At 40.1% G+C, this 27524-nt stretch overlaps 1 protein-coding gene across 4 annotated transcripts; it reads right to left on the reverse strand.

Annotated features, from left to right (window-relative positions):
- Positions 1-1114: 1114 nt before the first annotated feature.
- Positions 1115-23775, reverse strand: KEL (Kell metallo-endopeptidase (Kell blood group)). Of its 4 annotated transcripts, XM_063394149.1 has the most exons (19): positions 23579-23775; positions 23266-23418; positions 18117-18258; positions 16578-16781; positions 15871-15995; positions 14785-14931; positions 14495-14557; positions 13250-13438; positions 12725-12870; positions 11334-11457; positions 10732-10842; positions 9615-9713; positions 8983-9060; positions 8428-8531; positions 7460-7570; positions 5358-5425; positions 4966-5123; positions 4049-4144; positions 1115-2818 (listed from the first exon to the last, which is right to left on the reverse strand). In XM_063394149.1, the coding sequence occupies exons 2-19, from the start codon at positions 23281-23283 to the stop codon at positions 2642-2644; spliced, it is 2160 nt and encodes a 719-aa protein (XP_063250219.1). In that variant the 5' UTR covers positions 23284-23418; positions 23579-23775; the 3' UTR covers positions 1115-2641. The 4 variants fall into 4 exon arrangements, with proteins under 4 accessions (XP_063250219.1, XP_063250220.1, XP_063250221.1 ...); XM_063394150.1 differs by lacking the exon at positions 18117-18258 and having other exon boundaries at positions 1116-2818; XM_063394151.1 differs by lacking the exons at positions 16578-16781; positions 18117-18258 and having other exon boundaries at positions 1116-2818.
- Between the last annotated feature and the right edge of the window lie 3749 nt (positions 23776-27524).

Consider the following 27524-nt stretch of genomic DNA (forward strand, 5'->3'; position numbering starts at 1 on the left):
GAGTGAGGAAAAAGCAATTACTAAAAGAAAAGATTTCAAAATCAGAAGAAAAGGACAAGAGAAGCAGAGAGAGGAAAGAGGTAGGAATGAAAAGCTGCTTAGGATGAAGGAGGAAATGGACATATAGTGAAGGTGAACAGGATTTGAAAATTTAGAAAGCAAGGAGAATAAAACAGGAGGGACACAGAGGTAGAAAGGCTTCAAGTATGAAAGAAGTGAACAAGTAGAAAGCTTATGTTGTTCCCTTTTTCCCTCATTTACAGGCTGGGAGGAAATGGAAGAGTCATTTGTGGCCTCCTCTACAGGGGAAGGAATGGAGGTGATCGATATGGTGGAGCCCGAGGGCTCAGAGACCCTGAGCAATTCAGCAGTGAAGAATCTGCTCTTGGATCTGGCTCTGCTTCTCAAGATTGGTTTTTGGGGTTTTTTAATGCATGACATAGAGCCTGACATCATTTCTGTGATCATGAACAACAACAATTTTAACATCTACTTGTGTTTCATGATCACCTACTGGACAATACAGCTTGTCTTCACCCAACCACATCCTGGGAACTGAACTAGACACTGAAGACAAAGGACCCTGAGCATATATTGAAAGTGTTTTCCTTCTTGAGAAACACAATAAATTCTCAGTAATTTTTCTAAGCCAGATTTCCCTTCTCGCACTTCCTATATGTTTTTTGTGTAAAAACTTCATAGCTAATAATAAGAATTAATACAACTCACCAATTTCATCAGTGACCCTGTCTTTTAGACAGAGTATTATTAAATTCAACATATATTGAAAGAACAAGGGGAAGAAAACCATATTCCAGGGAACTGCACCTACCCATACACTTAACAAGATAGATACAAGTTAGACTCCTCAAAAGTGCATATTGTCAGTACCTTTTGCTTTTTCTAAACACAATAAACACAGAAGCCAAGTAGTCTCAGAACACTGAAATAATGTCTATATTACACACTAAGCATTATGCAATGTTATTTGTTATTAGCATCTTAAAAAACTGTCTGGACATGCTGCTAGGAGAAAATCAACTGAATGAGTGATAGGAAGGATGAGTATATACGGTTTAAATGGTAATGGTAATGATAAGCACAAGCCCAGTTTTGTTATTTTTCATGATGGTAAATAAATCAAACTATTTTGAGGTATTCTTACTGATTACATGTGAAGTTCAGCTAAGAGCGCCAGACAAGTTGTGAACAAGTTTCTGTACAAATACAGAAAAAAGATATATCATATGCTGATGATAAAGTGCTTGCAATCAAAGTAAATTTTTTTTCAGAAGCAAATAATTTATTAATATTTTTGTTAATGAATGAAAACAAAATCTCTGAACAGTCTGTTCTTGGAAAACATTTTGCTATATTTGTCAGTACTTGAAAAGGATTAACATGGTTACTTTTAAAATGCTTACATTGATAAGGGATGTTTCCACATGCGATCATCTATTCCACAAACAATCCCCAGGCAGCCAGTATAATAAGTAAAATAAAATGTTCCCATAAACAAGAACAGTTTGAAGAGTATGCGAAAGGTGTAAGTATTTTGTATACTTATTAGTGTAAGTTTTAGAACATTAGTATAAATTTTCTAATTATGAGAACCTGAAATAGATGTAATTATTACATTGCTCTTAAGAACGTACTTTAGGCACTTCTGCTACCACAAATCATGTTGCTTCCTACTCTGCTTTTGCTCTAAAATTAATACTTAAAATTAAATTTCAAGTAGAAAGTAAAATCCTATAACAGCTCTACTCCGCTGCTTGGATGGTAAATATTTACAAATGTAGGGAGCGAACCAGGTTCACGATCCAGAGAAGCTCTTGGAATTCTAGCTGTTCTACCTTCAGAAAGTTCTAGAAACCTTTGTGATTCTCCCATACTGCATCCTCTACCATATCCTCAACCCTAGACACTAAAAAAACAAGGATCTTGTTGGAAAATAATCTGTTCTCAGCTCCCCAATTACCCTCCCATTAATGGGAACGCTTTCCTCTTATGTATGAGTTTTGCTGAAGAAACAAAAACAGAGAAGGCCGTCAGTAAACTTCATTATTAATTCACTTACCTTTCAGCATACAAATTGTAGCCACTGAGTCTTTCCTAGCACCTGTCTCCATTTATTGGCAAAAGAGAAGAGGATTCTTCCCTCTCTCATAAGTTACGTGTGGTTTGCACAGTAACTCACAGGATTTCCCCAAGAGCTACTGTAAATTATGAACAAGTCTTACAGCTCCAGTTTATTCACTTGCCCTTTCAACAGGACTGGGGGGCTGCTGGAGCAGACAGGTAGATGCACTGAGGGACTAATAATGTAACAGTCTTTATTGCTCACAACTCCTCACAGGCTGCTGCCTACTAGAAACTGGCCAGTCTCCTTGCTGCCCTGGGACTTGTCACACATCTGGCACAGAGCACTGAGAGCCTTGGAGGAGATCCCTTCCTTATGAGATCAGTTTAGGAATTTCCCTGCCATCAAATGCTGAGGAAAGGATAACAAGAAAAGGAAGGCAAAGGAGTGAGTAAGAGCTCCATGTTGCCCTAGAGGGCCTGAGAAGATGGTCGTATTTTCATGTGTCAGGCCTTCCTCTCCCTGGGATCACATCTCTCGTCCTTCTCTTCGTGCGCATTACCAGATGCGGCATTTGGTGTCTGGGTTCATGGGGGATCCACTGGGACATTGGAAGCTCTTGGAAAAGTCCTGGCTATTGCTGACAGGCCCAGAGACACGAAGTGGCAAGGGACTATGTGGATCCGTGTTCAGGGAAGACTGGAGCTTCTCTGGATCCTGGTGTCCACACATTGCCTGAAGGGAAGCAAAATAGAAAAGTCAGTTTGGCTGAAAGTCCTCGTGTGAACAAGGCTTAGGGCTCCTCATGCTTCTGCATGTGTCAGAGGGTGCTGGAGTAAACAAGGAAACCTGCATACATGGCTGACAATGGTCAGATTTTCTTCAGATTGTTTTGCCTTTCCTTAAACTTCTCTGTTTCCATTTCACTCTCTGACAAGTCAACTGCACTTTTTCTATACTGCATAGTCCAGAACACAGAAAATTTAGGACACCCTGGCTAGACTCATGCAACCTTGGACTCTATCTAAAAAAGAGGAAGATCTCTCAAGTGCCTAGATTCAGCTTCTTCAGTGAAATCAGAGTGCTCATCCACAAAGGAGAGCACTTACACAAAATCCCATTACTACTCTAGAGACTCAGGGGAGGACTTTACTGGTGTAAAACTGGCAATCCAAGTCTTCGTTGTCATTATTTCAATCTTTTTTTAGTCAACAAATGATGCAGTAGCTGCCATTTAGCCTCTAAAATGCAAATATTGCCACCAAGACCCAATAAGCTGTTTTGTCATGCACTGCTCTGATTTAATAAACACACAAAACTCCCTTTTGCACAATTACAGTGACTAACAAGGATGTGATTTTTTGAGCACAGAAATCAAACCATCTATCATGATGAACTTGGCAGCACAGCTATGCATAGCTGCACAATTTACTGCAGCTTCCCACAGAAACAGCAAAATATGGGTGCATGTACTTCTAGTCCTTTATCTCCAAATAACATCTGAAACTCTTTTTTCACTGTCAGCCACTCAGAGTGACGTGACATCCAGCTATTCACCATGACAGAGAAGTGAATGAAGGAAAGAAAGGGGACACATACATGACATTTACAGTTAGATTTCACTTTCCATGTCTGAGATTGCTCACAACAGCAAAGAAAGTACTTGGAGGCTGGCAGTGAAGCCTGCTTTCTCTGGCACAGTTGCTATGCTTGACTTTGGTGGATTTCAGTGCTTTGTAAAAGATATATTTGCAGACAGGCCTTTTGTCAGCTTTGAGATCCATAACAGGTTAGGAACTGCAAATACAAATTTTAGCTTCTAAATAAGATTCTGGATCTCACAAAATCATTCCTTATTTTCAATTCTGTGAAGAGAGGGGAAAGTGATTGAATATTGAGAAAGACAAACTATAAGAATGTGGAAGAAATGGAGAGTGAATAAAATGTATGATTAGCATTCATTACATGAGCAAAACTGAGGTAGAAAAGTTGGTCATGTGAAAGTCCAATCTTAGGTAAGTCCTTCTCTTCTTTGTGCTTTTTCAGCCAATTCTTGTAGGCCTGTGGAGAGATAAAATGGATAATTTTAAATCTTCCTTAGATGGTATGGCAAGCTCATGTCTTTTGTCAATGAGATCTATCAATCTAATATATGTTTAATAAATAAGCAAGTTTGTGTCTCCTAATTCTGAGGCTCTCTGCTGCTGGCCATGCCCTTAATAAATCCAAAGTGGGAGAATACAACATAATTACTTTCCTAACCATTTCAGATGCTACTACACAGATACTACCACACGCTTGTCATAGGACATAATTATACCATGAAAGAACAAAAATAATTTTCAAAACAAATCACAAATATTTGACTATAAATTGAAGACTTTCTGCCTCCCCGTGTTCTTCATAAAATAATGTAACAAGTAGCATTTTAGACCTAGGGATCTCACACCACCCTCAGCAGTTAAACTGCAGAAGCACTGCATGAGGAAACAAAAAATTCCCTCCAAAGCACTTTTAGAAACAGTGTTATGGAGTCATTTCACCACCACAGAAAATTCTGTTTCACATCTCAGCTTTCTTCCTCAAGTATAACATAAGCATATATACAACAGCATGCTTTTGTATGCACGATGGGGAATACAATGGGGAAGCAAAGGTGGTGAACGGGAGAAGTTGTCTTACATGGACATTTGGGGCTACGAGCAAAGCTTAGTGAGGAACCTCTCTCTGGACTAACAGAGGACATGCTGGGCTCGTGCTCCACTGGCACATGTGTGCAAGAAATCTGGAACTGGAGCAGGATGTGGGAGAGGGAAGCAGCAGGGCAATCTCATGTGTGATGCAGTGACTGTGAGATTGCACAAGGAAGTAAATCATGATACCTGGAAAGCGACAGCGAGCCCTCCAGTGTCAGCTGTATTCTCCAACAGTGTGAAGGTGCCATTGACATTGAAGCTGTAGTTTTCATACTGTTCCACCAAGCAGTCTATAGATCCTTGTAGTGCACTCCTGTTGCACGCAGGACAGCCCCCAGGCAACACTGTGGGGGAAGAAGCCCTAGAAGTAAAGCTATTTATGGCATTCACCTGTGTTCCTCACATTAATCACTGACTCTTCTTAGTAGCCATCATGGACTGAAACAAGTTTTCCTCAAGTTCATCTACCTTAATAAGATATGTATATATTGATGTAAGGACTAGGATTTCAGATCCTCTAAGGGGAAGTACCAGGGGGGCCTAGAAGAGTAAATGAAGACACCACAGCCAATACCCACCATAACCATAGAACGAGTGAAGAATTTCATGTGCCATGAAGACCCCGATGGCTCCAAAATTCACAGCACTGAAAAATAAAATGAAAAGAGTGCTTTTGGAAAGAAAAAAAGGCAAAGGAACATTCTTTATAGCCACTGAACACAACTCTGTGCTCCACAGGAGCATACTGCTCTGGGATCACACAGAAGCACTCTCTATGTGTTGTCACTCAGGTGTGCAAAAGTGCAAATACAAGTGCAGATTACCCTGGTAATGCTTAAAATTGTACTATGGGCTTATTTTAAAGTATTTGTCGTTAATAAGCCATCATAACAATGAAGAGTCTATGAATGATATTCTGCCTTTATTGGCTGTAATGACAGGTAATGTTGTTGCTGATATATGTCCTTATTGAACCTCTACTGTCTGAACTGCTGCACGAACAGCAACTACAAGGGTAACCATACAACAGCAGGATGTTTGGAGTAGCAACCTTGCAACATTTGTCTACTGAGAAAGGATACATAAAATTGGCAAGGCAAATTAAAATCATAATGTTTTGACTGCAATTACTCTGATCTAGCATTGGCAATCTTGCTACAAGCAAGAGATTGTCCTGAGACCTCTAGTAGCCCTTTCCAAATGGAATTTCTGTGGTTCCATGCAATGAATTTACAGATACTCTTACAAGGAAGAGAACACTCAAAATGTATTTCCATTATAGGAAATTATGGGCTCATTCTTTCTTCCTGTTAACAGATTAACACTGCTGAAGCATGACATTTTCATACTTGATCATTATTCCATCACTGAGAACTCAGTAGGAGCTCTATAGCTGATAATTCATAAATATTACCCAGAGAAGCTGTGGATGTCCCCCCCTTGGAAGTGTTCAGGGCCAGGTTGGATGGAGTTCTGAGCAACCTGGGCTAGTGGAACATGTCCCTGCCCATGGCAGGGGGGTGGAACTAGATGATCTTACAGGTTCCTTCCAACCCAGACCTTTTTACAGTTCTATGATTCTATAACAATTTTACTGCTTTGCTGAGTTCTTATTTTAAAAATTATCCTCACAGTCACCTGAATTAGCTTTTGTCAGTAAAGTTTACACTCTAGAGCATCATCTGAGAAAATGCTATTGTACCAACTCACCGAAAGCTGATCAAGTTTTACTTATCAGTCTACTCAACTGAGGTGACAGTGAGAAAAATGTAACTAACACTGAATACAAAAGAAATAAGAAGGCATAGACACTTTCACAGAGAAAGAATATAGTGACAGCCAGTACTATTGAAAATTTTCTTTTTTACTGTTCTTTTGAGATGTCCTTTTCTTCATACCATAATAAATTAATTACATACTGCAAGCATTAAAAGATCACCATCAAGAAAATAATTACTTTTAACTGAAACATGTCTTTTTCAAACTTCAGCCTCTTGCCACAATGTGAGCTTATTTTTCAGTACAATGGTATTGGAACAAGTATCTCTCCGCTACAGGCAAAAAGGACATAGAATTATATGTTTACACTCAACTGTTTAGAGTGCTTTTATTATCAGAAAAAATATTGCTTAAGAGATCTGTTCCACATGATGAAAGAACAGAACCGAGGAGTATGGTCTAGAGAAAGTATTATTATTCCAGGGGAAGACTCAGAGTTAATCTATTTGCTTAGCAGAAAGGGTTTCATACAAAAATGAGAGAAGAACTGGGATGGTTTGATTTCTGACAAGAAGTTGCTCTGTGAGTCTCCTATTCTCTCTGGGTTAGATTTCAGGAATCCTTGGAATTTAGAAAATGAGACACAAAGGTGAAATGTCTTCTTTGCAGTTAACCTACACATGACTTCTGCCTCTTTGCTCTGGAGTAATATCTCTGTGTTAGTTCAGTTTCACCTAGATTCTGTTTTTGCTTCAGCACAGTCAGTGTTCGCTCTCTCTCAGAATGCATCAAGCAGAATCCATCTGGCTTTAGAAAAAGCTGGGTTCCCCCCTTTCCTGTGTCCTTCTAGGATGCAGTAAGAAAAAAAGATTAAAGACAGACTGCCCGCTAAGATGCCTCCTGGAAGCATGGTGCAGCCCAGGGACTACACTCAGCTTGCACCTCTGAAGCCCCTCCCTACCTGGGAAACTCCATGTGGAAAAAAGGACTGCGGAACATTCCAGCCGGAAAGACCACCACGTGGTGCCTCATTGAATAGTATGAATGCACACTCCAGGGGTGCACGTGCCAGCTAGAAGCAAAATAAGAGAAATTAGAGAATGTATTGACTCCTTTTCTCACACATTGGTCCTTTCCTTCACTGAGCTTGCAAAAACAGTTCAACTGTTCACACAGCACCAGCAAATGATGAAATTCGCATTATTTAGAGTTACAGGTGTTTGAAATAAATCTTCAGTGGTTTACAGATGTCAGAACTAATAGCTCAGTTTTCACAGACATGAAGTGATTCTCCCTCACAATTTCCCTGTCAGGTAAATCAGGATTAGTGACTGCCTGTGAAGTCTTGCACAGAATACTCGGCAGGAGATGTAAGGTGCCAAGCCTGCCTGTCATTGCTGCCTTCCTTCTGAAGCATCCCATGTCCTGCCTTTGGGGTGACTCCACCAGCATTCCTGTAAGCATAGTGTTTTGCTGTTGGTTTTGTTAGGAAGCCCAGGAGAATCAGCTATCCCCCCAAACTAAGGGTGCATGGTCAAAAATAATGGGGTTTTTTCAGGGAACTGGTGCTCTCTTCACAATGATGGGGTACTTTGGTAGCACTGGTCAGGCTCAGTGCAGGGCAGGCTGCCAGATTCAAGGTTCCTTTAAAGCCGGATGCAGCGATGCAGACTTGCAGCAACATTCTGAACTGGTGTAACCACATTCAGAGGTACTGAATCCAATTCTGCCCACTGGCCCCACCTGCCCTTCCTCCTCCTCCATAGTAAGAGAGATATAGACATACAGTTCTTACAATTCTGAGTGACCTAACTAATCTTGCTTTGAGAAGGAGAATTGGACTTGGTGATCTCCACAGGTCCCTTCCAACCTCAGCTGGTTCACAAGTATGCGATTCTGTAATATTCTTCACATCACTATCTGACTTACTTTTTCTGTGGGTAATGCTGAAGGAGCTTCAGGTAGGAATTTTCTCTCAGTACTCTCAAGCAAGCCACCACATTGAGGAAAAAAGTGTCTTCATTTATCTCCAGCTGAGGAAGGAGACAGAATGTGATTGTCATAGGCCATAAGTGAGGAATGAATTGAACAATTGAGAAAAGGAAAAGATGAGAAAAAGAAAAGTTTCATGGATCAAAAAAGGGTTGATCAAAAAATAAAACAATGGGACACTTGTAGTTTTTTTCTCTCCCAGTTCTAAAGACCTTCAATTTAAGATATGACAGGAATGTTATCTGAAGGTCCAACAGAATATACAAACAGGTAAAAAATTACTTCTATCAGGCCAGCTCCTCTAAATAGGAGACAGTATAGGCAACAATATAGAAGCAACAGATAAAGGTTCTCTAGTCCCACACATTCCCAAAACATGAATAGTAGGAAATGTACTCCAGAGGTCATAGCCTCCTGTAAGCAGACAAAATAGCAGTTGATACAGGTAAACTGCCAATAATGAGGCAGGCATGTTTACATTATATGGCTCACATTCTGGTATTCCAGGTTCACTTTGTCAGTCTGGAGTATGTGAGCTGGATAACCAATCTCCACTTGTAGTCGGGATACCTAAAATAACAAACAAACAAACAAACAAACTTAAAGAAACTTGATCGGTAGGAGGCTTTATATTCTGCAAGTCCTTTTAAAGGCTATTTCTAACCAATGTAAGCATGATCTCTGAATGAGCCCTTCAAAAAGACAGCTAATCTGTTTCAAGAAGACATCTTGTCCTACTGCTCTGCTTTCTCAACTCTGGGACCTGAGGCTTAATGTTGTTCTATTATTTTTCTTTGTATTGTCTACTGCCAATCAGCTTTTCAGCTTTTAACCTTACTAGATGTACAAAATCAAATTGTATCTCAATAAAATTCATTCAGAGTATTCATGGACAGACAAAAACCTAGCCTCTCTATGCCTAGACATCAGTGTATGTACCCATGCATGCTGGCACTTATAAAACCACCTTCAATTTTTAGTATGACTTAGATGTAAGATATCCATTTAAGAATGTGTGCCTGTAGAAGCAGGTAGGAATTTGTAAATGTGCAGGTCTCTTCCATTCCTTCTCCAGAGGCTTCAGGGAAAGGAAGGCCTCAGTAATTTCTGCCTTCTGCACGCACCAAGGCTTTAGCATTTCGGCGAGTCTGTTCATCCATCCACTCCACCTGGTCGAGGCGGTCACAGAGGGCATCTTGGATCACAGAGAACATCTGCTCAGCCTGCCATGGAGAGAAGAAGGCATGGTCACAACTGCACAAAAACATTGTTCACTTTTAGCCACCATCTTCCCATGTTCTAGCAATTCAGCCACAGAACAACTGGGGGAAAATTCCATTTTTTGTGTGATGAAAGAGAATATTTCAGTTTCTACAGTGATTTAGTCCTACGTTATTTGGCATCCAGTTTTTCCTTACAGGATTTACTGTTCTTTCCCACACACCTTTTCATCTAGCCTCTCACAGCAACTAAGAGGGAGACAATTCTTTCATATTCAATAATGAATAATTTCCCCCTTTCTTGTGCAAAATGAAAATCCAGTATCCACAAGTATTTCTTGCTGGTGCCTCCCTTTCCAAAATTATGGCAATCTGAGTCAAGCCTTCTCAAAACAATGCTTTATTCATTAAAATCTATGCTTCACATGTAGTCTTGGTTTTCCCACTAGCTTTTCTTGGTGTTATTTACTCTTGCCACCTTAGAGACTTCAAACTCCTTGCTAAACCTGGCGCTACACTAACTTCCCTCAAAAGAAAATGGAGCTCTGACCATCAAAAGATGAAAGAAAAAGAAATCTTCTCCACACTGCAGGCAGGTGTTCTTATTACTGTGGATCCACTCACAATGTTTTCATATGATTGCTTAGTGTCTTTACAATTGAAAATCCTATTGAGATATATCACATTGGTGATGAATACTGTCAATACTGTTATTCCAGGGAGCACACAGAGCTTGCATGCATTTGTGGGGCTGTCATAGCTACTGGTGCTGCACATAGGACTTTTCTAGCAGTTGAGACAAAGCTAGTAGCTGGTATTTTGCACTGATTGTTCTAGAATCACACCAATGTCTTGTTCTGACACTTTCCCAAAAAAGGAGGGGAAGTGCATAAGCAGAGGAACAAAAGGTAGGAAACGTACAGATGATTTTGCTGCCTTGATGTGGTCTTAAGGTGGCATGTCAAAACAAGAAAGAGGTCAATCTGAACTCTGTTTGGGGGTTAAGATGATGAATACCTACAAATTTCTTGGTCTGCTCAGGGAAAATTTCTTGCACAATCATCTTCCCTAGAACTGGCTCAAAGAAAGAGCTGGTATCAGTCAAGCACTTCCTCCAGCGCTCAGCTGGGATCTGTAGGAACAAAGAAGAGGTGACAAATGAGAGTGAGGACAAAGAACTAGGAAATTAGTAATATTATGTGGAGATGTGTGGAGAGTAGCACTGTCTAAAAAGGACAGCAGTGAATAAGTAATGTAGTTCTATTTAAGCTACCACAGTAAACATTTCTAAAAAAACATTTATTTTGTTATGATTTACTCCACTTACTTTCCCTCAAGATGCAGATTTGTAGGTTAGCAGAGAAAAAGACATAAGAGAAAGGTGACCATCTATGTATTTTTCCCTAATCCATGACACAGCTCTCTAAATTTCTGAGCATGGTATTTACTCACACATTCCTTCTGAGAAAAAAAAGAAGCACCCAATGATCATAGGAGAGTAGTTTTTGTCCCCAAATCTAAGAAACTCTGTCCATCTAAGGCATCAAGAGAACATTCAGAAGGCATGACCTACAGTGTTCAGCTGTTGGGGAGGCTGAAGAAGCTGCTAAAAGGCTAACTCACCATTCTAGATCCCATTTTTCCATAAAGTATCTTATACAGCTCTAGGCGTGCATCTTGGAATTGACTGTCAAGCGCTGGGGAGAGATTCCCAACCAGACAAACAATCATATAAATGTGAAGGACCCTGTAGACAGAAGATTGAAGGCTGGTCACCATAAACACAGAAGCAGAGCAAGTGTCAGAGGAGTAACTTGAGGCAGAGAATCCTAGGAACCTGAACAATGACAACAAAGTACTCTGAATGGAATATACCTGGGGCTATCAAAGGAGGATGATTGACATGAATTGACTAAAGAAACTCCCCCAAAAAAACTGTGGGGACTTAAGGGGCAACTCCCTGGAGGGGCATAGGATTCTTCATGCAAAGCTGGAGAAGGATACATTTTATGACTGGGTGAAACATATAGAATATTATGAGAGGTGTGTGGGATTATGTAAGATTTAGGATGGCATATTTATGGAAAGGACCAAAGGCACGGAAAGGGAAGGATCACAGTGCATTGGGAGAATATATGTGGGAAACTGGAGAGGAAAGATGGTAAGAGGGAATGGTTGAATGTAAACTTGTGCTTTCCAGGGTGTCTGCCTGGCTGAGCCCTGCACATGGTAATCAGGATACATCCTCCTATCTTACTAAATGCCATGGTTAAGTAACATTCTACTCAGTGTGTGTGAAGATGGAGCTGAGCGCTGGAGAGATGACAAGTCTGAGAGTTGACTTCTGGAGGGACTTTGGACCCAGCTAGCTTCTGGAGAGAGCAGCAGTCAGAGAGCTGGCTATTGGAAATACCAGTGGTTGGGAGCAGCTGCTGAGGAGACCCGATGGTAGAGGAGTGTTTGTAACAGGAGGACACCACAGTACCAGCAACCAAAATAGGGATGCAAGGCTCAGGGGCTCATATATTCATGTGATATATCCAGGTGGACACCAGGAGATCTTGGTCAGCTTCTTGACAGACTGAATACCCAAGACCAGCAATTGGAGTGAGCCATGTCATGTGTGTGCACACGTGTTTCACTAGTATAGACCAACCCTGATCAGCTGGAGCTGAGGGATAGGATCAGTCTGGGTTCATGTCGGCATGAGGGCTATGGGTGGATGGGTGCCAGTCAAGACACTGTGTTCCCTCTCTGTGTGACACACATAAATACGTTATTTTATACGTGTCTTCGTACATGGGGCATGCATATGCAAACCTATTTGGGAATATCTGCTGAGCCATAGCACTGGCCAAACCTGTGGATATAAAGCCACAGCAGCCTTGCAATTGTTACACTACTGGATTCAGCAGCCTCTAACACAGCAGCCTCTAAGCTATTAAAAGTTATGGTATTTGAAGATAATATTTCTTGGGGCATGAACATCTGCAACCATAGATATTGACTCCTACCTTCCCTTCTGCCACTTCTGGATGAGCTGTGACATGTTGCTTAAGTAATCCATGTCATGCACTGCAATTGGCTGAGAGAGGTTCATTGGCACAGGATGGAAGACAGCCTTGAGACACGCCAGCCAGTCAATAGCAGGTGCCTTTTCCTGCAAATAAAACAAAGCTCACATGCTGAACTATGAATCTAAACTGTCTCACAAGAAATAATAGGGAAACCAGGATAGTCTTACTAATACTGTTAAGAGATACTTCCAACAAGTTAAAATGTTTTTAGAATGTACATCTTGAAGAGGAGAACTGACTTTTTTTAAAGGGAATTAGCACTGGAAAGGGGAGAGTTGTGGGTGGAAGAAACTCTGTCAGTTAAAGACCATAAATTATTTAAAGCTCAACAGGCTCCAAGTGTAATTTGCAAGACAATGGCATTTAAACACAGAGTCTCGTATCTCTTTTGATCTGGATCTTCAGAATGAAGACATGAATGTCACATGCAACTGTGTTGCTCAAGCTTTAAGGCACAGATACCTGTAGCTCCCGAATGGTAGTGCGGAAGAACAGCATCCCCCTCTGCTGTCTTTTCTGCAGTGGAGTGACAAATCGCTGGAGGTTAGAGATGAAGGACAAGGTCAGGGAAAAGGAATCAGGGGGACCATCCTCTGTCCTTCCAAGTAGGGACCCCAGTTTCTTCAAATACGCAAGATACACACGGAGAACCTGCAATACAGGCCACATGACCAATGGAAGATACACGACCCAAAATTAGTCACTCCATCCATCCATCCATCCATCCATCCATCCATCCATCCATCCATCCATCCATCCATCCATCCATCCATCCATCCCTCCCTCCCTCCCTCCCTCCCTCCCTCCCTCCACCTACCCATACATCTTGACCGTATAAACTTCAGTCTTTCAAAACTACTACTGAACCACCCCATCCCCAGAACTGTCTTCTTGCTACAGCATCCTTATGTAATTATTCATGTGGAATACACTTTGCCAAGTACAGTTCCTCTCTCAGTGAAATAATCCCAAAAGATTATTTTTCTCACAGCTCACAATTACTTCAAGTACTAGAATAACTTTAGAGATGTAGGCCTGCTATCTCTGGAGTCAGAGGAGAGAAACTCAGTGATATAATGAGCCAGTATTTTAATGGAGAGAAAATGTCAACTTCTTTTTTCTATCTTCATGAGGTTTCATAGGAATGCTTGTGATGACTCAGGGGTTTTTTTTGAGGACTTTTCTGAAAGACTCAGATTGAGAAACTGACATAATTCAATTTTTATGAAGTTCAGAAATTACAAAGTTCATTTTGTTACAATGTCCCAAGGTCAAAGAACTTGTTTCCCCAACATATGTTCAAACATTTTAAAATAAGCTTAAAAATGCTAGCTATGCCTCCCTACAATACACAAATTCTGTTACAAAGCCTTATTTTGTACAAAAACATTTTTTAAAAAACATTAATTCAAGGCAAAAACTAAAAGGAAGCCCAGGTTCAGACTACTTAGCAAATAGAAATTAAAATTATAATGATAAAATTCTGTTTCTACACCAGAAGTTTTAAACCTGGCATTTAAAATGGGTTACGTATTACAATCTATACTTTGGAAAAGTTGAGTTCCATAAATAATTCCTTCTGGAGGCATTTTCAGAGGTCACTGACCGTAACCCATGGAAACAGACCACTCTGAACCAGGAGGCAATTCAAGGAGATCCCTGCATCAAATAGCTATTTTTACCTTTCTTCAGCCTCTGATATGTTACCTCAAGATAATTTTTCTCTTTGAATTCACTCTCAAGTGGAATATCAAACTCAGGATGGTCAATCTGCAAAAAGGAGTAAAGGAAAAACATTATTTTCAGAAACCATGCAAATGTGAGGATATTTTGGTAATTTCTGTATCATGGAATTTGAAATACTATTAACTTGCTTTTACTTTTGCAAAATGTTTGCTAAGTTCTTCAGAGAAGGACATAGGCTTAACTTGAGCAAGCCTTGGTCTGACTTTACTCACAGTGCTTCCTTGATAATGCTCTTTCTCTAGCACACTCACCTGAATAATATTGTTCTTGGGGTCAAAAGGACTAGGTCCCACATGGACTCTAAAAAATGGAAAGGTGCTGTATCTGCTCATGAGAATCTGAAGAGTTTCATTAAAATCTTTCGTTTCCCCCACACCAGAGTTATACCATCCACCAACCTAGAGAAAGACAGAAATGCTGCAAGTGAGAAAAACTGGTTGGATCTGTATTTACCTTTTTTTTTTTTTTACACCTATAAGCTCAGTCATTCTGATAACTGAGAAGCAACAGAGCAAAAAGCACCGGGGAAAACTCATGAAGTGCTCTATATACTCTGCTGGCTTTAAAATGACCTGACACTTTCCCTTAAGCAAAGCAATGAACTGCAAAATTACACAAGGAAAAAGGAACTGTAATTAGCAACAGAGCAAGGTGTGCAGGAAAAAATGCTGGATAAGCAGGAGACAGGAAACAGGTCTCATTTTCCTAAAGCCATCCGGAAGGACAAACAGGGGTCAGTGATGATTACAGGTCCCACCTCCCTGACAAGCAGATTCACGGGTGGCCCTGTAGTCACTGTTTCTTTAGCTGGGAGATTCTGCATCCTCTTTTGATACAGGACATAAATGCTCTTTACTGGAAGGAAGATGTCCAGCCCTCCCTGGCACCAAGAGGAGTCTCCCAGGATGGAAAGAGAAGGATTTTCTCCTTTAAACAAGCTCTCCTGGAAGCCTTGACTACTGAATGATCATCTGGTTTTAGACACAAAAATTTCATCCATTTGCAAGATTTTTCACAGTCTGTGAGCCAGATCCTACTGAACCTGACTTCTGAGATTAAACATGATCCCTCTTTGCAGACTTTGGTTTTTTACCATCCTTAAGTAATATATAAGATTATGAGGAGAGATTCAGGTACCTGATGCTAGACAATCAGTTCTTGAAACTAGCATTTAAAGCTAGAAGATTTATCATTAAGAAGTTGTGCTATGAACCATGACTAGCGTCAGATTCTACAATAGTTACATCAGGTAGGACTATGTGGCCCCGAACTGCTCACTTTCCTTCTCCCTGCAGGAATTCCTTTCCCGAGGGAGAGGAAACAGCACAAACATTCACCTGATTTAGGAGGTCCTTCAATGGCTGAGCTCCTTGGGATTCTATTTGTTCAGTATCCATGCAGGAACGATAAAATTGCATTGCTTTCTCCTTGGCTGAGCCTCTTATCCCAAATTGTGGACTTTCTGAGGAAAAAAAGTAGATTCAAAATTAGAAAAAGAAATTTAAAAAAAAAGTTGAGACAATATTAGAGCAGAGAACAGTTTTAAGAAAATACTGTACTTTGATCCAGAACATTTAACTAATACATCCACAGTGACCCAAACCAGGGGACATTCTTGCACCATGACTCTTCCTGAGGCCAAATATGTGAGTTTTTTTGCATGGAAACAGAAGCACAGTGGGAAGTTGGTGCATATCTAGGCTTCAGTCCCCCATGGAGACAGGGCACATCACCAGAGTGCACATTCAGACTAGTACAGCAACAATGGTCTGCTTTGACAAGGCAACAGGAAAATGGTGTGGGTTGCTGTCAGAATTTTAAAGCGTGACTTTCACCTGTTACACTTGGCAAGAGGAACTAAAATGTTTAAAATGCAGCTACTGTAACATGACATGCTCAAAAAGTAAATCTGTACCTGTAATGACAGAAGAACGAAGAGAGGGGACTCAGTCCCTGTTAGGAATGATTGTGCTCTCAGTTACTACTACTGTCAGCTCTGACCGAGGCAGATGCCGAAGGTAACACACCAATCGTCTGTCCCTACCTAAAAGCCTTTTCAGGATCAACAGGTTTTCTTCCAATAACACATCAAATACACTTAGTGATTCTTCTCTAGTTCTGCTTGACTGTTTGCCTTCCCATCTGCCACAGGCATATTTGTAGAAGTTCTCACAGGGGTCTACAGTGTCATTCCTAGAATTCAGGAGTCTTTCCAACAGAGCAGGATCTGACTCAGCATCACAGGATCCTGAAGAGGAAGTAAATAAGAGAGAACTGAGAAGTGACAGTGGAGAGTGAGAACAACTCCAAACAAAAATCTTTTAGGGGACATTTACCCCAAAAGACTTATTTTTGCTACAAGCTCCTTTGCATGCAGTGTTGAATTCCTTGCAAGGAATTGCTGAATATGGAAGAAGTGTGTTCTTTGTTTCACATCCCAGGAAGATTATCCTCTGTTTGTACTATCTAGGCAGCCACAGGTTGGATTATTCTGCCTTCTCAGTGTCCTTCCTCTGAATCAGACAAATTTGGCCACATGATAAGAAGCAACTGATGGTGTCAATACATGGTGCAAGGGAAGGACGTAGCATAGAGAAAGTAATGAGATAAGATTAAAACATGTTTTTTCCAAGCATGGGAAACATTTCACAGCAATGACATTTGTCAAAAGAAGACAAGGATCATTCTAGAATATCTTGCTTTGCTCTATAATTTTCTTTTTCTAAACTGCTTCAAATCACTGGGTAGACATTTTCATTTTAGGACAGTATCTTATATCAACATCAGATCAGATCAATTATTTACTGAAATAATCCACCTGGAAATCAAGGTAACACCTCCCATACTATGGTTTCACAGTTGATATGGGAGAAGGTAGGCAGAGTGGAAATGGACTAGATCTAAACAGTTTTTTCTTGGTCTCTGCAGTGAACTGTCTCTAATATACAACAAGAGCTAAAGAAAAAAGCTAGGTAAAAATTCAACAGTGCTTATTTTGGAGCAGGGAATGTCTGTATCCACCAATCTAAATGCACATTCTGTACTGAGCTTTTTAAAGGCAGAAACATTCACATGGACCACTCTGCAGATAGTTCTTTAGCAAATTTGGAAGGGAAATTAATGTTTCTGGTCTATACTCACAGCTTCTCCATTAGCAAGAAACTCTGACTTTTGCACTTACTCTCTGACTGCACTGATCTGTGCTAGAAAACCAGGACTAGACTTAAGTCAGAGATGGAAAGGCAAAGGAGGAGTTCAAAGTCTCAGATTCAGTTCTACTTCTTGACTACAGAGAGAGCAGAACACATTGATGAGGTACAAGACAACATAATGCTGTTCTCCCTCAAAACTGGGCTCAGGCATATTAAATAGCATGCAGAGGAGGACAGTCCCACTGTGACTTAAGGAAGAGGTAGAAAAATATGCCTTTTTGACAAAAGGTGTTATGATTCCTGGAGATTCTGAAAGTCTGCTTCTTAATACTGATGTTAACTTTAAAACACAGTGAAGGCAGGTAAGAGAGAAGGGGATTTTAAAAATGGGATGGATGAGAAAGAATGGAAAAGGATATCTCATGTTATACCTAGAGCACAAGTCATCACGAGGTAGGTGATAAGCAGTGTAAAGCCAAGGAGAGCACTGAGAAGAAGTGCACACAGAAGTAGGCTTTTCCCCTGAAGGCATCGTTCTTTCTTTGCACCTGTTCTCAGCTCCTGGTCACTGGTCTGAAGAGACAGAAAAAATGAAGAAAGAAAAATTCATATTAAGGTTAGCACTAATAATACACTCCATTTCCCACCTGCCCTATTAGAAAATCATTGAAAGGACTAGTGCCAAAACACCAATAATCATCCAAGTCATCTGCAGGACTGTACTCCCACGGGCTTTCTCACTTTCTTCATTTCCCTGTTTTTTCAGCTATAACTGTTATAACAGCTATAACTGTTGCACAGTGCTATGAATTACTCACTGAAAATCCAGCTTGCTACGAGGAGATTTGTCCCTCCATGGCTCATTCTGGTTTATGGAATCACCTTGCACATACTTCCTGAAGATATCAAAGCCTTTTTGAGTCTATAAAGCTAAAAATAGGATGGCTAGGACTGGTGGTTCTTTATTCTGCCAGAGTCTGACAATCTGAGCACTAATTTCTGATCTCTTCTCAAGAAATAAAGTACTAGAACCTAAGCCCTCCAGTCCAGTTCAAGTGAGAGAACAGATTTGTTCTATTCTACAAACTGGAGTAAGCTGTAAATTGCTTACAAGACAATATAGACAGACAGGTTTTATGTCACCTAAATTTAGTTTTGTTCATAATCTAGGTGTGTTTTTTTAGTCTGTGGAACAGGCTAGGGGCATAATAAGTCCCAACACTTTCTGTTTTAGATATCTGTTTTAGGATGAGCTGAAGCACTCTCGAGTTATTTGTCCTTTTCTCTGCTGGCTGCAAAGGAAGCTAGATGACTATCATAGGATACATCCCTAAAATCTACCTGGATATAGTTAGATAAGAAAACATTTTCTCTTCTTCTGCATACTTTGATGTACATAAGACTGGGGAACAGCAGTTTCAGACACAGGAACACATGCTGGCAATACACAAGGAAAAGGAAAGAATTGGAAAAAATGAAAACTGAAATGACCGAATAAGAGTATACCGTGAGGAAAGGGAGGCAGAAGGGGGAAAAAACAGAAGATAATGGAAAACCTCAGCTGTAGCAAACAAGGAGAAAATCTCACAGCTGTGAAAGCCGATGCAAGTGCTATTGGGACAGTCCCACATGTTACTGTCAGGGCCTGGCCTCTACTGTCCTCACAGGCTCAAGTTTAGCTCCCTGTTCTACCCTGCTTCTTTGATAAAAGAAAACTGAGAAACCTTGTCAGGCCTTGGATCTCTTTAGGGAAAGGCAAGAGGCAGCCTTAGTGCACACACCCACTTCTCCACTTTGCAGCCCCCCTGTGCAGTCTCCATCTGAGCTCTGCTGCAGTGGCAGCATCCCATCGACCTGGATCCTGACCATCACCTACAGACTTGATTCTGCAGGTGTGCCCTTGGACCTGCCTCCTCCCAAGGGGCTTGCCTGGCAATCTACACTCTTGGTTGACCCTGGGCACTGTCACCAGGCCTACCTTACACCTCTCATGCCCATGGTGGGGGTGCGCCCCTTGCTTTTTAAGGCATTGCTTCTTGCCTGCCTTGTCATGACTCTCAGGTTCCAGATTGCCACCTCTTCTGCTGCCTTTGCTGCCCCCTTACATGCAGCAGCTAAACTGCGTCTGTCACCACACTTGGTATCTATGTTCTCTGCCACAAAACCAGGAAACATGGATCTTGACAAGAAATGGAGCAAAATCTTACAGGAATTAAGCATGTCACAGTATATGCCCCTTCACCTAAGGGAACTTTGAGGAAATGAACAAGTCTGCTGTAAATCATCTGGACTAATATATAGGTACAATTCTGCACAAAAACATTAATAGAAGACAAAACAAAATTAAGCAATAGAAAAACAGACCTCATAATTTTATAATCTTCCAAACATGCATTTTATTCAGTCTTGAATGAAAGCCTCTGAAAGGCTTACTCGACTCCTGGAAATTACTAACAAGAGTTGAGTGTCTAATGCTTTTCTCCCTTAAAATCCTATGCTCCTCACTTCTTCAGGAAGAATACAGAATAACCAAATGGAGAGCAAGTACGTACAAGTGACATTAGAAGCTGCTAGATACAGAACATGATCATACTGGCAAAGTGCAGTGTACAAACTACAAAGGAAGAAATCCAAATTCCTTTCATAAATCCCTGTAGCAAAACACTTGTTTCACTCCTGGAGTAAGAGAGTAAGTGTCACAACAGTATGGCAGGGAAGTGAGTGAAAGAAAATTAGCTTAGCTGATAAAGGAAATAGAAAAACTATTCTTTGGCATGCAAGCCTTCATCTCTCACCATTTAAGAAAGAATGAATGATTTACATTCACAATTCTCCTGACTTCTCTGTTGCAATAAACTTGGTTTTCACATGGAAAATCAGGCCTAATCCTACCACAAAATATTAACAATTTTGCAATTATTTGGTTTCATGTTATCAGAAGACATCTGTTTCTCTCTTTTGAGTAATAAATGGCATGACTGTGGAGACACTAACAAGAAACTGGTATTTCAAGATGATTTCTGTCGGTGCAATTTCTTCTGAATTTTTGCTTAACAGTTGGCCTATTTCTGGCCTATGCATGATGTTTATTTTTAAATGCAAAATGCATCAAATAACAGATTTTAAAAATCTCTAACAGAAACAGCACTGGCACCCTCAAGTCTCCATTGTGAAACAACTAGAGAAGTACCTGGCTGAGAGCAGCATGCCCAAAAATAACATAGCACAAAAGAAATGACAGGGGAGTGGAAATTGCTTATGGACCTCTACGTAGAAACTGGATTATGGTCTGTGTTATGTGAACCATAAGCATAAAAATAGTTCTTCAAACACTTCACCTTCCATAATAAATGCCTTTCTGATCTTGCCTCTGTAACTGGGGTGAGATTTGAGAGAAATTGTGGACCTACATAAACAGAGAAAAAAGAGGAGGGCAGTCATATTTAGTTCTCCTTTATGTCTTTTTCATGACAACAACTTAAACAAATCTAGACAGACAAATACCTGCTTTTTCAGTACTCTTACACAGATACTGACCAGGGCAAAATCCCTGTCAGACTCTTGATCTAGAATGAGCTTCACTTTTCTGCCACAGTGGATTAAGCGGTTCATAGGCACTAAAATACAGACCCCTTCCTAAGCCAGTGATTCTTGGCCAAGGCAGAAAGTGTGGATTTAACTAGATGGACCCAGAGGTGGCACACCAACACTTCCAGGGCACAGCATGCAGGAATGTTACATAGTTTACAGGAAGAAGCAGCACTGTATTGTTTTTGGGACCTGGTTTCTTCATCCAGCATGGTCCATATAAAGATATGAGTGAATGGTTTGAACAACCCAGTGGAAAAAAAACATACTTCAACCTCTGACAGGATTTTTCCTTATAGGTCTCACTTATGGATGAGAAGAATAATCAGTATCAGCATAAAGATGAATGCAATTCCCAGTACAGTTTCAGTTCCTTCATGTTCCTTCATGCACAAGCATGTGCAAATGCTCAAATTTAAATGCCTTCACTACAGCTAAGTGAGAACAAATGTCTGTAAAATCATTAAAAGATGAATTCTAATATTTGTAAGTTATAAAAATTTATAACTTACAAATATTAGAATGTACTATAAGTATCATCTGATTCAAATGCAAGCATAACTTAGGATAGCAGAATCATGACAAGTACTGTTATCACTAAGGCAAGAACTGTTTGATACAACCAAATCCGCCAAAGAATTTGATTATCCTTCAGCATCTGTTTCTTTCTGTTTGTGAGCCATTCCTGAGTTCTGAAGGCAGGTTGAAATTTCTCTGCCTAATTCTTCTTCACCTTACATTTTAATAGTGTTTAGTGTTATTACAGAAAAAGAAGCATTTCGTTTTCATGAAAATAAAGTAAAATAACGAGATCAAAGGAAAAGAGAACTGAAGTTGTTTTTCATAACTATTTACCAGATAATTTAAAGGTATTATTTTTCAGCCAGTAGATTATTCATGAATTACTGACTTTGGCTGTCACCCAAATCGTGTTTATCACATTACTCACATGGATGGCATATTTTCAGACTAATGCCCCAATATCACAAAACCCTTCATTTTCTTAAATTTATCTTTTGTCAGCAAATTATTTAAGCACATAAATTGAATGCCATTAAATGCCATTTGAGAAACAATTTAGCCTGTGTTTGAAATAGAGTATCTGCTCACATGAAATATGAAACAGAAAGGTTGCTCAATTATATTCTGAAGTACTAAAATTGTAAAGCAAAACCATGGCTGACAACTAAAATTCTGATTATGGTTTGATCTTCATCACACAGAAATTTGGGAATGGATATACAAAACAAACATTTCTGCAAATTCTTCCACTATAAAAATGCAGACAAGATAAAGATAAGTGACTGTTTGCATTACAGAGCACATTTCATTGTTTGTATTATTTAGTAACACAGAACACTACACTTATCTCTGTTGCCCTTGAATGTTTTGTACTTTTTAGCAACCTTGAGCTAACAGTTCAGTTCGGAGCCAATTTGTCTGTAAATATGCAATTAAGACTTTGCTAGATATTTATATAAGGCATCAAAGCAGAAGAAGGACACCATGCTACATGGGAAGCAATTAGGCTTACCATGTCATTCTCACATTCCAAAAACTGTGCCTTGCTTATCCACAACTATTTGTAGGGGGGAACTGCACATTTCTGTGTAAATACCTTCTTATAATACCTTGCCGAAGAAATGGAGATAGAATAAAAGATGTCATTAATATTATCATTGTTGTTATCACTATTACTGCTACTAACAGTTTTACTGTTACTGTTATTAATTGTTGGTCGGTGCTTCAAACAGTTCTCAGAACAGTCATTAGGGTGACTAACAGGAAGGGCAAGAACCCCTAAATCATCACACCATATCCCAAATCATTAATTCCAAGACCTGGACAAGACCTTGCTGGATGCAAACTGTCAAAAACTCAACTACCCCGGTCCCCCAAGGCAGTGAGCAGTGTAGCTGTGAAAGGGGAAGGAAAAGAGAGGTGTGCAAGGAAGGTCCCTCAGCACATTGCAAGGCAGACCCATTTCCTTACCTGTGGAAGAGTGCTCATGCTTGCCACCGAGCAGGCTTTGCTCCTGCGGCTACCACAGCTGTGAGCTCTGTTTACTTGGTTGCTATCAGTCTTCTGTGCCCACACACTCTGCTAAGTTCGGAGACAATCTCTTCTTCCCAGCTTGGCTGTTTGCTGTGGGGAGGAGAAGTGAGAGGAAAAGCTCAGAGAAAAACACCCTTAATGAAAATGTGAGGGAGGGAAATGGTGTTTCTGCGACTCTCCTCCCGCCTTCTTAAGACCTCTACTTCTCATAAAAGGACATTTTTCCCCCTTCTGTGTCTCTGTGACCCACCTGCCCTTCTGTCTCTTGGAGCTCCACCGAAACCTTTTTGAACAGAAGTATGTGATTCTCTATCTCCCTCAGCCTCTTCTCGGCTCTTTGCTGTTTCTTTTCTCTCCGGCAGCCTCGCTATCCTGCCCACCCAACAAGCCTGTTTCGGTCTGATATTCTCCCTGCCACCAGCCTGTTTCAACCTGCTGCTGCCTTGGGGCCCGCAGGCTTCTGCCTATTGCTAGATAGTGTGGGCTAGGGATCCCAGTGCTCCTCCTCCCACCAGGAAAGGCCAGGGTGCTGCCTTGCCTCTTGCTCTCTCTCATCTGCACCCTAGTGTCCGTTCAAGGGGTGAACACATCTGACTTTTTCTCACTAAGAGGCATAGAAACAAAAATCATTAATTACTGATTCTGTTTACAGTTGTTCATTGCTTCTCAGGAGATGGCCAGCCCGTGTGTCTTTGCTTATTTAAGGAGGCATATTGGGAAGATTTGGGAGGGAGGTTTCTTTGCTTTGATGACAGGGAACCTGGATTACTTCTCTGAGGCATTAAAAACTGAGTAGGAGAGTGAGACACTGGGATTTGAGACCTTCTCAAGTGGCAGCTGTGAGCTGAGAGAGTTAATGGGGGCCAGCTTGGTGTCAGCTTCCAAAGTGCTAGAAACAAGCAGAACACCAGGATGGGACTGTTTTCCTCCCCAGGTTGCAAGTCTCTGAGGGGAATATGATATCTTAGTTCACTCGTCTGAAGATAATTTGGTATCTGCTCAGTTGTTCAGAGTTCCAATCAAGTTGATTTTTTCCCAATTTCTGTAGTGCTTGCATAATTTAACATTCTACTATCACAACAGATTTCTTATATGGCTGAAACCAGTTACTCCCAGTTCTTTTTAGCATTCAGGTTACTGGTAGTTATATATTTCTATATTTTCAAACAGCTCAAAATACAGTAAAAAAAGGCCTTGCATACTGACAAAAAGGTCCCTGCTGACCTTTCTTGTCTTGCAGTGTGTGACTTCACCTTAACATCAGAATCCATTTTGCAAATACTTCTCGCGTAAATTGATTGAGATTTGACTTAACAAAAGTAACAAAACAGCCCTTTGTTACCCACAATTGAGATCCTGCAGTGAACTATCAATTATATTACCATTTGTAAACTATCTGGACAAATTTGTTCATTGCAATATCCAATTTATTTATGTCCTAACTCTATCTGTATCTGAATTCTTCCACCTTCATAATTACAGCATCTATCAGCTCCCAAGCTTTATGTAATGAAGTAAATTTTACTTCTCTTTTCTTTATGAAGGCTTGGTTTTAAAATTTAGGTGGGCAAGGAATTTATTGCCTTTTTTGATTATAAAATTGTTATGATAATTTTGAACACAGTGTAATGAAAATTAAAGCAAGTAATAAGACCTTGACTTAAGTATTCACTTTTAAAATGATACTTGAGAAGACAAAAAAAGCCTTTGGTCAATATGCTGGGATTATATGATTGCCATTAAAGTGGTTTCATATACGAGTATCTTTTAAACAGGTACTCTCATCTCCTCTTGATTAAATGAAATTTTACCACATAATTTGGCAAAACATTACATTGATATTGCCACAATGCATGGATTGTCCCAGGCAGACTACCTAGAAATACTTTGACATTCAAATTGTACATAAGGACAATTTTTACCGCACTCTGTAAACTAATCAGGACACATCCTGAAAAGTAAATGGATCACAACTTCATTTCATGAGTGCATGGGACATTTCAGGAAAGGAAACCTAAGAAACAACCTCTCTTTCTCAATGAAGAGCACAGCTCTTTGAATTAGTACATGTTTCAATGGTGCTGTGATGCTGAGAAAGCTGCCTTGCAAGATCTAGTGTGGTGGTGATATTTCTTCTCTGAAGGCATTACATACCATAGTAACATTATAGGTTGGATCTAACAGACTTTATTGTTGGGTTCTGGATACTGTTGGAAAAGTATACTCCTGAGTAGCATTCTGCTGTAGTGGACACTGAGTTTTGAGTTTGTTAAGTAATTCAGTAGGAAAGTTGAGCTGTCATGGAGAGAATTAAATTGTTAAAACTTTTATTTATTCCAAAATTTGTGTATCTCTTCAGAAAGAATGTAGATTTATTTCATAGATGCTGCCTCTGTGACTGTGGTCTGAGATATCCAGGTATAAGACACATTTTATCTGAAATAATATGACCCACACTTCAGAAAAATCTGTTTGGCTGTGCAAAGTAAGTCAGACACTGTAGTTATGTACGTTTTCATGCAGAGTTTCTTACATCTGTCAGGGTAAGGACAGAGCATATTTGCATCTGGTAGCAATAAGGCAGTGAAGCATACTGTACATTTTCCACATCACCGATTGGATATGGAAATTTCTTTCAGATTGTGTCAGAGGCCAGTGGCACTTTCAGTCTGAAAGTGACAGTCTGTATATATATTTAACTCTTAAAAAAGCACTTGCCTTGGAGGGGATTGCATGATGGCAATGTAAACACTCTGAGAGGGTTTTGAATACACAACCTGTAGAGCTTTGGGCATCTTGAGAGTTGAATGTGTGAAGTATTCACGTATACATGAAAATGGTGCTGCTGTTTTTCCTGCTAGCATGTAGGTTTCTTTGAATACACTTTTATCACCTACAGAAAGCAAAGACAATTAGTTTCCCTGTAAAATTTTTCTAATTACAGAAGCAGGAAGAGGGGCTCAGGGGAGGGAGGGGGGGCAGGCAGGGAGGGAGAAGACGTCACAAGTAATCCTTATCAACTCATTCCCTTCTTATCTTCAAGGCACATATGACAACTCTGCTGTCTTGACTCCACAAATTAGTAAGAGAACCTCTGGCTTTTTTCTCTGTGACAGACACTTTCTCTTCTCTGTACAGTGCATTAGCTTCCTTCCAAATCTAACACTGATCACCACACTGAAAAAATATAATGTTCAACATGCCTTCCAGTTGTTACACACAAAAATGTTTAACAGCAGTTATCTTTTAGATACCTCTTAGAATGAAATAGACATACGATTCAAAGACATATGAATGCATTAAGTATGTTGACACACATTTGACAAATGTTGTTGCATGTATTTCTTATGGTAATTTTGAATGGTTAGTATTTCAAATGGTTTGGAATCAAAAGCAGATTTCAGCAAATTATTTTCCTAATATCTGTCCTGGAATGAAATTGAATTGGAACTTTGATCTTCTGCATCTTATGAATAGTAAATTCCACTGCAGCAGTTTGGTAGAGTGAAGTTTTGTTTCACGGATTGATATTCCATCTTCAGTCTTCCAAAATATATGTGTATCACAGACTGCACAAAAGATTGCTCTTTTGAAATGAGCATTGGAAAAACATGGTGATGCAGTGTTAATGTCACTGGCCATCTTAAAAACTCTTGTGAAAAGGCTATCACTTACAGAGAGACTGCTCTTAGGTTTTAAAAAAAATTTATTTAACTCAAGCTCTTCTCCCTCAAATGATCCCTGGTGATACTACCAATGAGCAGTGTGACTTGTGGATTAAAATAACATGAAAGAAAATCTCCTTTATATGAAAGACTGTCTTCTAAAGTCTAGTAATAATTTTGGTAACCATCAAAAGCACAAATCTGGTCTGAAAACATCAGAACACCGTAGCACTTGTTCCTTCACTAAAGAAGTTCAGAAAACTGGAGGCAGGACAACCTGAGAGCCATAATGTTCCATTGTAGGTTGGAGGACCGATGACAGGATAAATTCAATTTAAACAGCCCACAGTTGGAGCTGTCAGTCAGGGATCTAGCAGAGTGTTCTAACTGCCCTGCAGGTGACAGAGAAGGATCCCTTCTGGGGCAAAAGTGCTCTCAGACACTCACAGTCACATATGCAGATGGCAATTTTTCACCCTTTTATCCACCAAAAACTTGCTCTCTTATCTAGCATCAGTCTATCAGTACACA

This window comes from Prinia subflava, chromosome 3 (assembly GCF_021018805.1).
Source record: "Prinia subflava isolate CZ2003 ecotype Zambia chromosome 3, Cam_Psub_1.2, whole genome shotgun sequence".
NCBI lineage: Eukaryota > Metazoa > Chordata > Aves > Passeriformes > Cisticolidae > Prinia > Prinia subflava.

Excerpts from the sequence above, each read along its gene's own strand:
- KEL (XM_063394149.1), bottom strand. Across the intron at positions 16,782-18,116 it reads CGTGATGACTTGTGCTCTAG|GATCCTGTGATGCTGAGTCA; the intron begins GTATAACATGAG and ends CTTCCTCTTCAG. Across the intron at positions 9,714-10,731 it reads CTGAGCAGACCAAGAAATTT|GCTGAGCAGATGTTCTCTGT; the intron begins GTAGGTATTCAT and ends TCTCCATGGCAG.